This window comes from Gorilla gorilla, chromosome 11, assembly GCF_029281585.2.
Source record: "Gorilla gorilla gorilla isolate KB3781 chromosome 11, NHGRI_mGorGor1-v2.1_pri, whole genome shotgun sequence".
In the NCBI taxonomy this organism is placed as follows: domain Eukaryota; kingdom Metazoa; phylum Chordata; class Mammalia; order Primates; family Hominidae; genus Gorilla; species Gorilla gorilla.
Genome location: NC_073235.2, coordinates 32,345,924 through 32,363,557, shown reverse-complemented (window position 1 = coordinate 32,363,557; position 17,634 = coordinate 32,345,924). Strand labels below are relative to the sequence as shown.

The 17,634-nt window shown below is 43.7% G+C and overlaps 1 protein-coding gene across 3 annotated transcripts in view; it reads right to left on the bottom strand.

Moving 5' to 3' along the window:
• Positions 1–17,634, bottom strand: part of ARHGEF4 (Rho guanine nucleotide exchange factor 4) — a 207,709-nt gene that overhangs the window by 17,074 nt on the left and 173,001 nt on the right. For all 3 annotated transcript variants that reach the window (XM_031008717.3, XM_031008718.3, XM_055380702.2), the window contains one exon: positions 2,074–2,213. In XM_031008717.3, coding sequence (XP_030864577.2) covers positions 2,074–2,213 — 140 coding nt within the window. The remainder of the gene's footprint in view (positions 1–2,073; positions 2,214–17,634) is intronic.

The window sequence follows — 17,634 nt, the reverse complement described above, 5'->3', positions numbered from 1 at the left end:
CCATAAGGCCAGCCATGGAACCCCCACCTCTCCGGAGTCCTGAGGGCTTTGGTTGGGATGATCATCTCGTGGTTGGAGATGTACTGAGAGCCCACCCTGCCGGGTGTGTGCAGTCAGTTGCCATCAGCCCTGCATAGCCTCACACCATCCAGTGTCACAGCCATGTGAACCAGCTCAAAAGGTCACTGCTCAGTGCTCCATGCCCCACATCTGACAGGCCCCCTCGGGGTCCCCCTGCTGGACCGAGCCCCAAGATGGAGGAGGCAGCCTGAGTCTTCCAGAGAAAGTACAACTGGCCGAGCGTGGTGGCTTACGCCTGTAATCCCAGCACTTTGGGAGGCTGAGGCGGGCAGATCACCTGAGTTCAAGAGTTCGAGACCAGCCTGGCGAACATGGTGAAACCCTGTCTCTACTAAAAGTACAAAAATTAGCCAGGTGTGGCGGCGGGCGCCTGTAATCCCAGCTACTTGGGAGGCTGAGGCAGGAGAATCACTTGAACCTGGGAGGCGGAGGTTGCAGTGAGCCGAGACCACTGTGCCAATGCACTCCAGCCTGGGCGACAAGAGTGAGACTCCATCTCAAAAAAAAAAAAAAAAAAAAAAGGAAAAGCACAACCATTCCTTGTGAATTCTGCTTCAGGTGACATCATTTCAGAACACCTTCCATCCCAAGTAGCTTACGAAGAGGCACTTAAAGAGAAAGGTTTTCTTTGTTGGGAAAGCTTATTTACATGTTTATTCTTTATGCACCATGGATTTTGCGTAGCGCATTATTTAACGACTGTTTTATTTTTATTTTTGAGATGGAGTTTCACTCTGTTGCCCAGGCTGTAGTGCAGTGGCACGATCTTGGCTCACTGCAACCTCTGCCTCCCAGGTTTAAGCTATTCTCCTGCCTCAGCCTCTCGAGTAGCTGGGATTACAGGTGCCCGCCACCACGCCTGGCTAATTTTTGTATTTTTAGTAGAGATGGGGTTTCAGTGTTGGCCAGGCTGGTCTCGAACTCCTGATCTCAGGTGATACACCCGTCTCAGCCTCCCAAAGTGCTGAGATTATAGGCGTGAGCCACCATGCCCGCCCTTAATGCCTGTTTTAAATCATCATCTAGAGCTGGGCCTCTAGGAGGAGTTCATGGGCCTTTGATTCCACTCCTTTGTCCAGTGGGTAAGGAGGACGCCACCCTCCTCACTGGCTTCTGAGAAGCCCCCCAACTCATTCATTCACAGAAAAGTCTAACTCTTCCAAAATTGATCTCTTCTTAAGGAAAAACCTGAGTGCTGTAAGATCGTGGGTTGTCAGAGTCCAGTTTTAATGAAGCAGAAACACACCAGTACCTCCTGACTGGAGAACATGGCATTTGCTATGGGCATGTGCTTGTGCTGGTCAACTGGTTACACTTCCATGACGTTCAACAACACCCTCCAGTTAAGTAAAAGAGGCTGAGAAAGTAGGAGGGTGAGTGAGAAAGAGAGGGGCGTTAAAGCATCACGATTCCTCTCTTATTGGGAATGCAAAGGGAGAACTCAGATGGGAACCAGTTTTGCCTGGATGAGGATTCTCACGGATTTCTTCTGCTTCAGTAGGAATAGCAAAAACACAGCAACTTGCACGCAGTTGTCACAGCAACAGCAATACTTCTGAACTCCTGTTGTCAGGAGAGAAAATGGTTTTTCCCTCGACTTGTTCCCAGCCTGCCCAGATGGCTGGTTGGAGGGTCAGGGGCTGGAGTGACTGGAGAAGCCCTGACCTCCCTTCTACTAAGTAGGACTCCTCCAGCTGGGATGGCTCTTGACAGCTACTCACTAGGACAGCCCCATAAGGCGGACCAGCACGCTGGCATTGCATCTGCTCTGTGAGCCTCAGGAGGGCACAGGGAGTCCTGTGTTGGACAAACTGTGCTCTTGACACCACATCCCAAATGAGGACTGCAGGCTGAAACTGCGCTGTGTATGGCCAGCACCACCAGCAGCCGCATGGAACGTGGACTGTGGGCATCTGGCCTGCGTTAGCGTGCTGGAATCTAGCCTGTAGCCCCAGCCTGTCCCTCCCTCTGCCCGTGCAGCCCTGACCCTACCTCATTGATAGCCAGCTGCTCCCCACCCCCTCCAGGGTGGCTGTAGTGGTGGCTGGAGCTGTGCAGGTCATCATACAGGTCCTCCTCGCTCCCCACTTCGTCAGCGCGGACAGCTGCGTCCAGAGCTCCATCAGGCATGGCTGGAAGGAGAGACAGCAGCTGGGCAAAGGGGGCTGGGCTGGGAAGGGCTGAGGGGACAACACGTGGAGAAGGAGCCCAGTGGGTTCAGGACAAATGCTTCTTCTGCAGGGGGAGCGTGCAGGTTGCAAGGCTAGGTTCTCAAACCATCCTTGCCACAAACATGTGGCCTGGGTGAAAGAATGCACCAACTCACTCACACCACCACCATTAGTCACCCATCACCCAGTCTACAGCAACTTGGCTGACAAGGAAACATAAGTATTCACCATCACACAGCTCGAGAGCCCCTCAGGTCGTATTCAGTGGCAAACCATTTTCCATTGTGTTGGCTATAGTATAGGCCCTTAGGAAAAATGTTAACATTTTGTTATGCAATATATATGTGTGTATTCAAAGAAAACATAGTTACATACATGCAAATATGGTTTGAAATTTAATACAATGAACAGTCCTGATACCCATCACTCTACTGAAGAAAAACACCAGAAACTTGACCTTCCATATCTTGTATACTCCATTCCAGTCCCATTCCCATCTCCCTCCTGTAGAGATATTCAAGAGTTAGAACTTGTAATAAATCATTCCCATGCCTTTGTCTTAGCATTTAGTTCTGTCAGTTATGCTAAGTTTTGACCTTGTCTAAAGGGATCCAGCAAATCCACTCTTCTCTGGCTGGCTCTTTTCACTCAACTGTGTGTGTAGCTGTGATTGTTTCATTTTCACTGCCACACAGTCTTGTGTTGTACGAGTCTTTCACATTTTGTGTGTTGGCTGTACCGCTGGAGCAGGGTGGGTCATTCCCTGTGCTGCTGTGGTGGTGCTGCTGGACAGTGTCTGCACGCCTCCTGGGCATGCGTTGGAGGGTTTCTCTAGGACATTGTTACTCAACCCTGCTTTCATGACGGCCCCACTAAGGAGCACGTTGTTTTCCTAATCCTTTCCTGCCCCTATGAAATCAATACCACAAATGTATTGTGTATTGCTTATGCAATGTGGCATTCTGGAGAGCCATAAACCATCATAATAGCTAAGATATTTGTCCAGTTGGGGAAAATCATCACCCCTGGTGTGAATTCACACTGCTGAGTGTAGACGCCTAGGTGTGTGTGGCCCTGCTGGGTCCTAGGCACACCAAATAGTTTCCCAGAACCTGAAAGCGGCGCAAGAATGTTCCATCCCTCCACATCCCAGCCAGCTGTTGTGATTGGCATTATGAGACATTTAAATTCTTGAGTCTAATGGGTATGAAATGGTATCTTACTGTGATTTTAATTGACATTTTAGATTACTAAGGAGTTGACCTTTTATCTATGGGCCATTTATATTTTCCTTTAATGTGAAGTGTTTATGAGTTTTACCCATTTGTCTATTGAATTGCTTATCTTTAACATATCATTGACATAAAAATATGTATGTATTCATGTATGTATGTATACACACACATTCCTTCCCTCACTTCTAGATACCTCTGTCACTCAGATGTGCCACAACTATCTCCTCCCAGTTTGTGGCTTGTTACTATTTTTAAGGTGCCTTTTGAAGAACAGAAGTCCTTAATTTTAATATAGACAAATTTGTCAATCTAGTCCTATTTGGTATATGTTTTCTGTGTCTAGGAAATTCTTTCCAACCTCAGTCATAATGATATTCTTCTCTGTTATCCTTTAATGTTTTATAACTTTTCTTTTGATATGTATGCTGTTAATCCACCTGGAAATGATTTTTGTGGTATAGAGTGAGGTTGGAAACCAATTTCTTTCTTCTGTAAGGATAATCAATGGTCTTGGCACCATTCATGGAATGGGCAGTCCTTTCCCACGGACCTACAATGTCTGCTCTGTCCTTGAGTTGAGATTCTAGATAGCTGGGTCTGCATCTGGACTCTCTTCTTGCAGGAGGCACAATAATGGTCTCCAAAAGATGAAAAGATGGCATCTCCAGAGCCTGTGAATATGTTATGTTATGTGAGGAATTAAAGAGGAATTAAGGTTGCAGATGAAACCAGGGCTGCTAATCAGCTGACCTCAAAACAGGAAGATTATCTTGGATTATCCACATGGGCCCAACATAGGTGAAAATATGAACTTTGAAGACTCTTTTCAGACATTTCCTCGTCTGTGAGAGTCCCATCCATGACTCTTATCTTACTCTCAGGGAGCTTGAACAGAGAACTCTCACAGAAGGAAACACATCCCTGTACACTGTGTTAGTCTGACTCCCCCCAACCAGATAGACTCTGAGCTCCTTGAAGGCAGGAGCCATGACTTATTTGTTAATGTCGTAATGTCCACGTTTAGGAAACGTTAAGTAAATAAATGAGTAAACAGATGGATGGAAGAAACACATAAATGGTGATGAAACAGATGAAGAAACCAATGGAAGGATGAACACTTGAACAGATGGAAGCTTGGAGGATGACTGGGGTAGCAAATGGCAAGTTCCTTAAAAGTGGAGCCCAAAGGCCTGGCAGAGCCAACATCAGGAACACAGTTAAAGCTCCACATGTGTCCCCAGAACTGACCTGGGAAACCCTCAGGGATATGGTTTGGATTTGTGACCCCGCCCAAATCTCATGTTGAATTAAAGGTGTGGCCTGGTGGAAGGTGATTGGATCATGGGGGCAGATTTCCCCCTTGCTGTTCTCGTGATAGTGAATGAGTTCTCATGAGATCTGATCGTTTAAAAGTATGCGGCACTTCCCCCTTTGCTCAGTCTCTCTCCTGCTGCCATGTGGTGAAGGTACTTGCTTCCCCTTCACCTTCCGCTGTGATCTAAGTTTCCTGAGGCCTCCCTGTCATGCGTCCTGTGAAGCCTGTGGAACTGTGAGCCAATTAAACCTCTTTCCTTCATAAATTACCCAGTCTCAGGTATTTTTTTTATAGGACTGTGAGAATGGACTAATACACTCTGTCTCCGACCTGGAGGCAGTGGCCAGAGCCCAGCTTGCAAGCAGGAGCCAAGGGCCTTCTCCTAACCTTGTACACAGCTACAAGTCCCTAGGAACACTCATGATTTTCATTTCATTTATGTTTAAAAACTTCTATTATGGAAAGTTTCAAAAGTACACAAAAGGAGAGAAAATAGTACAAGGAACCTTGTATATTCATTGTCCAGCTTCCATAGTTCTCAACATGTGGCCACTTTTGTTTCATCATCTAATTCCCCTCCCCACTGGATGGTTTTTAGGGCAAATCTAAGATACAATATAATTTCATCTGTAAACACCAGAGCATATGTTTCTGAAACATAAGGATCCCATCTCTCTTTCTTTAAAAAACATAACCACGATACACATCTAAAACAAACTGCAATCCACCAAAAGTTGTCAAATTGCCATATCTTCTCCCCTAGGGCCTTAAAATATGTTTTTATTGGCGGGTGCGGTGGCTCACGCCTGCAATCCCAGCACTTTGGGAGGCTGAGGCAGGCAGATCATAAGGTCAGGAGATCAAGACCAGCCTGGCCAGCATGGTGAAATCCTGTCTCTACTAAAAATACAGAAAATTAGGCGGGCATGGTGGCACACACCTGTAGTCCTAGCTACTCAGGAGGCTGAGGCAGGAGAACTGCTTGAACCCAGCAGGCAGAGGTTGCAGTGAGCTGAGATTGCTCCACTGCACTCCAGCCTGGGCGATGGAGCAAGATTCCATCTCAAAACACCCCCCGCCCAAAAAACAAAACAAAACAAAACATGTTTTATTGTGAAATGATTGTAGAGTCACAGGGTATACCACTATAGTACAGACGGCACTGTGCACCCTCCACCCAGTTTCCGTCAATGGTCTAGCTTTCATAAGTCCAGTATGATCTCACAGCCAAGAACCTGACTTTAGTACAATGTGTGTGTATAGGCATATGGCACTGTATCACCAGTGCAGATCTGCACAGCCACCAGAGCAACCTGTATGTAGGCTTTTGAGGTTGGCTTTTTCACTCAGCCAAATGCCCTGCACTCTATCCCAGCTGCTATGTGTATTAAAACTTCATTCCTTTTTACTGTTGAGTCATATTCCATGTCATTCCATGGAATTCCATGGCATTCCATGCCACTGTTGGTTTAACCATTCACCTGTTTAAGGATATGCGGATTGTTTCCAACTATTCCTATTATGAATACAGCTGCTATGATAATTCACCAGCAGGGGTTTGTGTGAACGTAAGTTTTCATTTCTTTGAGATAAATGCCCAGGAGTGTAATTACTGGGTCAGATGGTAGTTGACTACTTAGCTTTTAAGAAACTGCCAAACTGTTTTCCAGAGTGGTTGTGCTATTTTACGTTCCTATTACTCTCAATGTCTCAGAGATCAGTTTCTCTGAACCTTCAGCAGCATTTGGTATTGTCACTATTTTATATTTTAGGTATTCTGATAGGTGTATAGTGATATCTCATCATGGTGTCAATTTTCATTTCCTGAAAGGCTGACGACGTTGAACATCTTTTCATGTGCTTACTTGCCATATATCCTCTTTGGTGATATATCTCTTTATGTCTTTTGCCTATTTTTTTTAAGATGGGGTCTTGCTTTGTTGCCTAGGCTGCAGTGTAGGGGCATGATCATGGCTCACTGCAGCCTCAAACTCCTGAGCTCAAGGGATCCTCTCACCTCAACCTCCTGAGTAGCTGGTATTACAGGCTCACACCACCACACTTGTCTAATTTTCTGAAAAAACTTTCATAGAGACGGTGTCTCGCTATGTTGCCCAGGCTAGTCATGAGCTCCTGGCCTCAAGTGATCCTCCTGCCTCAGCCTCCCAAAGTGCTGAGATTACAAGTGTAAGCCATCATGCCTTGCCCTCTTTTGCCTATTTAATAATTGGTGTTTTAATGTTGAACTTTGAAAGTTCTTTTTTTTTTTTTTTTTTTTTTTTTTGAGACAGGGTTTCACCATGTTGCCCAGGCTGGTCTTGAACTCCTGGGCTCAAGTGATCCTCTCACCTCAGTTCCCAAGTAGCTGGGATCACAGGCTTGTGCTACCACACCTGGCTCAGAGAGTTCTTTATATATTTGAGTTATTTGTCAGATAAGAGGTTTGCGAGTATCTTCTCTCAGTCTGTAGCTTATCTTTTCATTGCCTTAAAAAGGGTTTTCATAGTGCCAAAGTTTGAAATTGGTATAATGTTCAATTTCTCAAATTTTGCTTTTACGAGTCATGCTTTTGGTGTCATGTCTAAGAACTCTTTGCCAAACCCTAGTTCTCAAGGATTTTCTCTTAATGTTTTCTTCTAAAAGTTTTACATGGAAATCTACAATTCATTTTGTGTGTGGGTTTTTTTTTTTTTTTTTTTGTATAATGTGTGAAGCTTAGGTCAAGGTTCATTTTCATCACCTATGGATGGTCTAATGGTATTATTTCTGGCATCATTTGTGAAAAGAATATCATTTCTCCACCGAATTGCTTTTGTACCTTTGTAAAAAATCAAAAGTTTTGATGAGCAAAGTAAGACATGACTACCTATTTTACAGAAATAAAAATGATTATAAAAGAATACCATGAACTGTTGTACAATAGCAAATTAAATAAACTAGATAAAATGGAAAATTTCTAGAAACACATAATCCACCAAAACTGACTCAAGAATAGGAAATCAGAATAGATCTATAATTGGTAGGGAAATCGAAGAGTAATAAAAAAAACTTCCAATAAAGAAAAGCCCGGGGCCAGATGGCTTCTACCATCTGGTAGTGAATTCTACCAAATATTTAAAGTATAATCAACACCAATTCTTCTCAAATTCTTCCAAAAATATTGAAGAGGAAGGAATACTTCCCAACTCATTCTATAACATCACTATTGCTTTGATAATAAACCCAGACAAAGAAACTACAAGAAGACTACAGACTAATATCCTTTATGAATATAGATGCAAAAATCCTCAACAAAATACTAGGAAATGGAATTCAGCAGCATATTGAAAGGATTATATACCAGGACCAAATGGAATTTATTTCTGGAATACAAGGAGGGGTCAACATAGGAGAGCAAATCAATATAATACACTAAATTAACAGAATGAAGGAAAAATACATGATTATCTCAATCTATGCAGAAAAAGCACTGACCAAGTTTTTACGATAAAACATTCAATAAACTAGAAATAGAAGGAAAAGTCCTCAATGTGATAAAGGCAACATATGAAAATCTCACAGCTAATATCATACTTAGCGATGGAAGACGGAAAGCTGTATCACTAAGATGAGGAACGAGACAAGGATGCCTGCTTTCTCCACTTCTATTCAACATAGTACTGTAAGTCCTGGTGAGACCAGTCAAGAAAAAGAAATAAAAAAGCTCTTTAGTTTAATTAGATCCCATTTGTCAATTTTGGCTTTTGTTGCCACTGCTTTTGGTGTTTTAGTCATGAAGTCCTTGCCCATGCCTATGTCCTGAATGGTAATGCCTAGGTTTTCTTCTAGGGTTTTTATGGTTTTAAGTCTAACATTTAAGTCTTTAATCCATCTTGAATTAATTTTTGTATAAGGTGTAAGGAAGGGATCCAATTTCAGCTTTCTACATATGGCTAGCCAGTTTTCCCAGCACCATTTATTAAATGGGGAATCCTTTCCCCATTTCTTCTTTTTGTCAGGTTTGTCAAAGATCAGATAGTTGTAGATATGCGGCATTATTTCTGAGGGCTCTGTTCTGTTCCATTGGTCTATATCTCTGTTTTGGTACCAGTACCATGCTGTTTTGGTTACTGTAGCCTTGTAGTATAGTTTGAAGTCAGGTAGCGTGATGCCTCCTGCTTTGTTCTTTTGTCTTAGGATTCTGCACAGCAAAAGAAACTACCATCAGAGTGAACAGGCAACCTACAGAATGGGAGAACATTTTTGCAACCTACTTATCTGACAAATGGCTAATATCCAGAATCTACAATGAACACAAACAAATTTGCAAGAAAAAACAACCCCATCAAAAAGTGGGCAAAGGATATGAACAGACACTTCTCAAACGAAGACATTTATGCAGCCAAAAGACACATGAAAAAATGCTCATCATCACTGGCCATCAGAGAAATGCAAATCAAAACAATGAGATACCATCTCACACCAGTTAGAATGGCGATCATTAAAAAGTCAGGAAACAACAGGTGCTGGAGAGGATGTGGAGAAATAGGAACACTTTTACACTGTTGGTGGGACTGTAAACTAGTTCAACCATTGTGGAAGTCAGTGTGGTGATTCCTCAGGGATCTAGAACTAGAAATACCATTTGACCCAGCCATCCCATTACTGGATATATACTCAAAGGATTATAAAACATGCTGCTATAAAGACACATGCACAGGTAAGTTTATTGCAGCACTATTCACAATAGCAAAGACTTGGAACCAACCCAAATGTCCAACAACGACAGACTGGATTAAGAAAATGTGGCACATATACACCATGGAATACTATGCAGCCATAAAAAAGGATGAGTTCATGTCCTTTGTAAAGGGACATGGATGAAGCTGGAAACCATCATTCTCAGCAAACTATCGCAAGGACAAAAAACCGAACACCGCATGTTCTCACTCATAGGTGGGAATTGAACAATGAGAACACATGGACACAGGAAGGGGAACATCACACACTGGGGCCTGTTGTGGGGTGGGGGGAGGGGGGAGGGTTAGCATTAGGAGATATACCTAATGTTAAATGAAGAGTTAATGGGTGCAGCACACCAACATGGCACATGTATACATATGTAACAAACCTGCACATTGTGCACATGTACCCTAAAACTTAAAGTATAATAAATAAAATAAAATAAAATACAGAAAAAGAATAAAGGACATCCACATTGAAAAGGAAAAATAAAATTATCTGTTTGCAGATGACATCTTCTTATATGTAGCATACCTTAAAGAATCCACAATAAAATTATTAAAGCTACTAAAATTCAGCAAGGCTACAGAATATAAATTAACACACAAAAATCAGTTTTATTTCTGTATATTTGCAATGAGTAATCTGAAAAGGAAACTTTTGAAAATTTCATTACAATAGCATTAAAAAGAATAAAATACTGGCCGGGCATGGTGGCTCACGCCTGTAATCCTAGCACTTTGGGAGGCCGAGGCGGGCGGATCACAAGGTCAGGAGATCAAGACCATCCTGGCTAACACAGTGAAACCCCGTCTTTACTAAAAATACAAAAAAATTAGCCGGCCGTGGTGGTGGGCGCCTGTAGTCCCAGCTATTCAGGAGGCTGAGGCAGGAGAATGGCATGAACCCGGGAGGCGGAGCTTGCAGTGAGCCGAGATCGCGCCACTGCACTCCAGCCTGGGCGACAGAGCGAGACTCCGTCTCAAAAAAACAAAAACAAAAACAAAAAACAAAGAACAAAATACTTAGGAATAAACTTAACCAAGGAGGCCAAAGATGTGTACAATAAAAGCTACAAAACATTGCTGGAAAAAAAAAAAAAGCAAAGAAAGACGTCCCATGTTCATAAATTGAAAGTCTTAATATTTTTAAGATGACAATACCACCTAAAGCAATCTGTGTATTCAATGCATTCCTATAAAAATCCAATGACTTTTTTTTTTTTTTGAGACAGAGTTTCACTCTTGTTGCCCAGGCTGCAGTGCAATGGCACGATCTCAGCTTACGGCAACCTCCGCCTCCCGGGTTCAAGCGATTCTCATGCCTCAGCCTCCCAGGTAGCTGGGATTACAGACACCACGCCGAGATAATCTTGTATTTTTAGTATAGACAGGGTTTCTCCATGTTGGTCAGGCTGGTCTCGAACTCCCAACCTCAGGTGATCCACCCACCTCAGCCTCCCAAAATGCTCAGATTACAGGCATGAGCCACTGCACCCAGCCCCAATGGCATTTTTTTACACACATAGAAAAATCCATCATTAAAATTCATATGGAATCTCAAGGGGTCCTGACTAGCCAAAATTATTTTGGAAAAAACAAAGTTGGAGGACCCGCATTTCCTGATTTCAAAACTTACTACAAAGTCACAATAATCAAATAATGTGGAAATGACATAAGGATAGATATATAGACCAATGGAACTGAATAGAGGATCCAGAAATAAACCCTCCCATATGTGGTCAGTTGATTTTCGACAAAGGTGCTAACACTGTGAGGGAAAAGATAGTCTTTACAGCGAACAGTGTTGGGAAGCTGGATATCCAAATGCAAAATAATGAAGTTAAACTCTTACCTAACACACATAAAAATTAACTCAAAATAGACAAAGTACTAAATATAAAAGTTAAAACTATAAGACTCTTAGAAGAAAACAGGGGAAAGCTTTACAGCAGCGAATCTGTAAATAATTTCTTGGATATAAGACCAAAAGCACAGGCAACAGGAAAAAAATAGGTAAATTGAACTGTATCAAAATTTAAATCTTTTGTGCATTAAAGGACAGTATCAAGAGAGAAAAGGCAACCCATAGAATGGAAGAAAATATCTGCAAATCATATATCTGATAAGGGAATAACATCCAGAATACATTTTTTGAAAAACTCCTACAACTCAAAAAACAAAACAAAACAAAAACTCAAAAACTAGCCCAACTCAAAAATAGGCAAAGGATTTGAATAGACATTTCTTCAAAGAAGACATACGAATGGTCAATAGCATATAAATAAGGACATACGACATCACTAATCATTAGGGAAATGCAAATAAAAATCACAGCGGTATGCCAGTTCATCCTTAGTATGGTCATTACAAAAACAACAAGAATAACAAAATATGAAAATAACAATGGCATGTGGATTATACCACAATTGTTTAAACAACTGGTTGGCTGTACTTGTTTGGCACTATTTCTGGATTTTCTATTCTGTCCCATTGATCAATGTGTTCATCCACCTCTCATACCAAATGGTCTTGTTTTCTGTGGGTATAAAATAATTCTTGAAATTTGGTAGAGTGGTTCATCTTACTTAATTCCTCTTTTCAGAAATGTTTTAGCTATTCTTTTTTGTTTCCTCCCCTGGCCTCCTGCTTTAGCTGTTCCTGTTCCTTTGCCTTTCCATATAAATTTTAGAATAATCTTGTCTATAGCTAGAAAAAAATCCTGCTGAGATTTTGATAGGAATTGCATTAAACCTATGTATCAACTCGGAGACAACTGAAATCTTTACTCTGTTGAGCCCTCCCATCCATGAACACAGAATCTCTCTCCATATTTAGATCCTCTTTGATTTCTTTCAGTTCTCTGCTATTTTAAACAAGTCCCAGACATCACATAATTTGATCTGTGAATAGCATAGTATATGTCTTAAAAGGCAAGGCATCTCTTTCCCTCGCTCTCCCTCTCTGTCTTGCTGCTACACTTTCTTTTCTGGGGTATTTTAAAAGCAATGGTCTCTCGAGGGGAATAAAACAGATTTCTTGTAGGAGTCACTACTTTTCTTGGCTTTTCAGTAGTCCCAGCTGGGGTCTCAGCAGTTCACAAAATGATTGTTCATCTAGCAAATTTGCAGCCTGGGAGAAAAGAAAAGCGAGTTTCAACATGAGTCTCCCAGTACTTTTACTCATCATTTTACATTCCAGCTCCCAGCACAGGGTGTGGGATTGAGGAGGTGTTTCCTGAGGGTTTCACAACTGCATGAACGAAAGGTTGAGCAGGCATTCGTGGGAGAGGGAGTGAAGGTGAAGGTGGGGGAAGGACTCCGGGACTGAAGCCAGGAGATCCAGGCTCTGTGCAAACAGCCAGTGGGAGAGCCAGTCACTTGTCTGCTTAGACTGGGCTCAAACTCTCTTACAAAGCGAGGCTACTGTGGGTCTCACACAGCTAATTCATAGGAAAGCGTTAAAGGATGGGACCATGTGCCCCACGGTGTATGCAGGTGAATAAATGAACAAAAACAACATGGCCCAGCAACACAAAGGCCAGTCTTGATTTTGGATTTTAAATTTTTTATAGGAAGACAAGTCAGCAGTCTCTGATTCATTCTGAAATTCCAACAGTGTTTAGACAGCAGAGCAGCTAAGAGCTCTAGATTCTAGATAAATGTTCAGTGAGGGTGCCTTTGCCTCTGGTGAACAGCAGCCAAACAATTTTCTGCTTCCCCTTACAAGGGAAGGCAGGTAGCTCTGCCCACCCAGGGAGAGAGGTGGAGGAATGTCCTCCCTATGCATCTCTTTCCCATGCTGACCTACTGCCCTGCAAGTCAGTGGTTCTCAAAGTGTGGTCCCCAGACCAGCAGCAGCACTTAGGGAACTTGGTAGAGATGCAAATCCTTGAGACCCGTCCCCAGACCCACTGAATCAGAAACTCTGGGGTGGGGCCCCCAGGTTGTGTCTGCATAGCCCTCTGGATGACTCTGATGCATGCTCAAATTTGAGATCCACTGCTGTCCATCAAAAGCCATTAACAAAGTGAGTACTGACTTACTGAGCTCTGCTCCAGCAAATGCAGGCAATGCAGTCTTTGACATGGCCTTGGGGCCCTTTGAGAAATTTCTCTAAAGAGTCTGGCATACAGTCTTGGAGTAGAAACAGGAATCTGGGCATGGGGGGCACTGGGCAGGGTGCAGGCAGCCTGGCTGTTCATCCAGCACCAAACAGCCAGGGGCTTCCAGTTCACGTCTGCGCATTGGTTCACTGCTTTCTGAATTCACTCAAATGTATTTATCCAGAGCCCATTGGGTATGCGCCACAGACACACGCAGGGTTCTGAGGATGCAATGTGAAGGTGATGGGGGTCCTGCAGGAAATAAGGGAGTTAAACAAATAATGTTGCGTGATGATGCTGGGAAACCACAGGCACAGGAGGCCCAACCAGGCCTGGGAGATCCCGGTGGGGCACGCTGGGAGGTGTCGGGGTAGCAAGGGGGGTGAAGAGTGTTCCAGGCAACAGGGACAGCATCTAGTCCCAGAAGCAAGAGGGTGGGGTTGCTGCTGGTCATGGAAGAACTGCAGAGTGGCTGGAGTAGAGTGAGAAGCAAGAAGGAGGGTGAGAGGTGAGGCTCCCGGGGAGCCCTGGCATGCATGTGGTCCCTGCCCGGGCAAAACGGCAGGTGCAGGCTCCCCGGTGGCTCTGTGCTGCGGGACTGGGATATGTGTCCAGGTGTGGCCCTACAGGGGCCTCTCACTTCATCCTTGCGACATGAACAAGGAAGGCGAAATGATGTGTCCATTCTACAGATGAGGAAGCTGGGGCCCAGAGAGGTGAAGTTTCTTCACACGCTCACAAGGGGCCAAAGCTTGCCGGCCAGCCAGGTCACTGGGCTGTCTGCACTGGACTGAGTTTGTTTCTATTTTTAGTAGAGATGGGGTTTTGCCATGTTCGCTACGCTGGTCTTGAACTCCTGACCTCAGGTGATCCGCCCTTGGCTTCCCAAAGTGCTGGGATTCCAAGCGTGAGCCACTTGCACCCAGACTAGCTTTTGTTTTTTAAAAAGATTATTTTTGATAGACTTTTAAAGAACAGTTTTAGATTTACAGAACAACCGGTCAACCAGCAGAGTTCCCAGGCACCCACACCAGGGCTCCCCGACCATAAGGTCTCACACTGGCATGGCACATCTGTCATGCGAACGGAGTAACACTGACTCTGATAGTCACTGATGTCCAGATTTTGTTCAGATTTCCTCAGGTTCTCCCAAATGGCCTTTTTCTGTTTCAGGATCCAATACTACATTTAGTCATCTCAGCTCCAGATTTTTAATTTTTAGGTTGTACAAACGGCTCACTGAAAACCTCAGATTTGGAGAGCTTTGTTCCTTTGGCAACAGAAACTCTGAGCCATCTACAGTCCCAAGTGGGAATGCGCTCTGCTGCGGAGACCTGCCTCTGGGCCCTCCTGGGAGAAACTGAACTTCTCTCAGGCTCCTTCGTCTCCCAGTTCTCTTCCTGGTGGGGGGAAAATAACTTTTTCTGAGAACATACAACCCTCCTTCTGCTGTGTGTGTGACTCCAGCCTACCTGTGAGGCAGGTATCATTAGGTGCGCCGCACAGATCTAGGCCCCGCAGCTCACACACAGGTGAGACATGCTGAGGTCCCTCAGGCAACCCGCAGCCAGGGCAGGGGAAAACTGCTCCCCGTCTCTCAGTGCTCATCGCTCTCCACACCTCTCCTGCCCTGGGTCTCTAGCCATTCTGCCTACACAAGGAGGACCCCCTTGCTGCCCCTACTCTCCCTCCAAGGACCCCTGGCTATTTGGTGCTGTCGTGCCATCTCACTGAAGGTAAGAGGAGCCTTTAGCCAAGAAAAGCAGTGACTCCTACAAGAAATCTGTTTCAATCCCCACCTCAGGGAGACCACTGCTTTTAAAATGCCAGAGAAGAAAGTGTGGCACAGAGAGAAAGAGACCTTATGTTTTAAGACATATAGTATGCTATTTACAGATCAAATTACATGATGTCTGGGACTTGCTTTAAAATAATGGAGCACTGAAAGAAATCAAAGAGGATCTAAATATGGAGAGACATTCTGTGTTCATGGATTGGAGGGCTCAACTGGATAAAGATTTCAGTTGCTTCCAAATGGATGCACAGGTTTAATGCAATTCCTATCAAAATTCCAGCAGGACTTTTTCTAACCTGGGAAATCAGTCAAAGGTCAGGTCTTCATGTACAAACAAGACTTTGTGGTCACAATTACTTTAAAAAGTAATTACATAAAACATGGCTGCGTCATGATTTAGCAGTAAGTGAAGCACGGTTTCTGACACATGGTAGTGTTATGTTAGGCAAATGTGAAGCGCCAGGGATGTGAACAGCTGTTCCTCTAAGTTTAGGTTGCTGCAAAATTCAGGTAATCATTTTCATTTTTCACTGAACAGAACCAGCCTGCAACTCAACATTTTAGATCATAGACTTTTGGAGTACAAACCCAAGGAATGCAATATCGTTACCAAATTACAAGTTTTGGCAAATCAATACAACACTGTATATAATATAATGAAGTTATGTCACATATTCCTTTAATGAAAATTTTCATTATTTTCACCCTAATGCTCTGCAATAAAATAAATCATGTCATGATTAACAATTTTCATTACAAAAATTATTTAAATACCAAATAAAACACCATCATTGTTCATGGTAGATTATAGCTGAGCTAGTTATTTAAAACAAATTAGGCCGGGTGTGGTGGCTCACGCCTGTAATCTCAGCACTTTGGGAGGCAGAGGCGGGTGGGTCACTTGAGCTCAGGAGTTTGAGACCAGTCTGGCCAACATGGTGAAATCCCATATCTACTAAAAATACAAAAATTAGCTGGGTGTGGCGGCATGCGCCTGTAATCCCAGCTGCTTGGAAGGCTGAGGTGGGAGATTTGCTTTAATCTAGGAGGTGGAGGTTGCAGTGAGCCAAGATCGCACCACTGCACTCCAGTCTGGGCAACAGAGCAAGACTCCGTCTCAAAATCAATCAATCAATCAATCAATCAAACAAACAAATTAGACTTCTAAAATGGTACAATTTCCCCCTTCTGCTGTGCAAGCCACTTAAGGGAAATGGATCAGGACAATCATGCATGAGAAACTCTAACGTTTGAGCTTACAGGGGTTGGACATGTGGATATTGGTTTTAGGTTGAAGTAACCATCCAAGCATCATCAGGCCTTCAGCACACCATTCGGCCTTTTATGCTGGCTGGTCTCGATATCCAGTGCACACTCTAGCTGACCACTTTATTGGTAGACCTGTACTTCTCTTCAGTTTGGATTAAAATTCATGCAGACTTTCTTCAGCATATTATTTTAAAGAAATGCCTAATAGATAATTACACCTTTTAAGTACAAATACAAATAAATCTATTGCCAGGCTGGTGAGAGCTCGGCACCTTAGGTTGAATCTACTCCTGACAACCAGGCCTCTATCCACACTGCGGCGTGCCCTGTGCTTCCTCCTCTGAAGCTGGCAGTTCTTTGGTCTCGGCACCTAATATCTGAAGATGTCACAGTTGTCATTAGTCCTAGGTAACTGCCGAGGTGAGTCTTTTCACAGTGATTAGGGTTTCTTGAACCAGAATAGTTTTTCCTGGATCTTGAAGGTGTGGTTTTTACATAAATGTCTCATTTTGTACGTGTAAAGAAAATATTGGTAGACTTCCTTTCCACTGTGCTCTCCACAGTCAACTGCTGAATGTCCTGGCACATAGCCGGGCGCGGTGGCTCACGCCTCGAATCCCAGCATTTTGGGAGGCCAAGGTGGGCGGATCACCTGAGGTCAGGAGTTCAAGACCAGCCTGGCGAACATGGCAGAACCCCATTTCTACTAAAAATACAAAAACTGGCTGGGGTTGCTGGCATGTGCCTGTAATCCCGGCTGCTCAGGAGGCTGAGGCATGAGAATCACTGGGACCCAGGAGGCGGAGGTTGCAGTGAGCCAAGTTTACACCACTGCACTTCAGCCTGGGCAGAAGAGCAAGGCTCTGTATCACACCCCTCCCTGCTCCCCAACACACACACACAAAAGTCCTGGCACAAATGCCTTGGTTCTTGCTCTAGAAA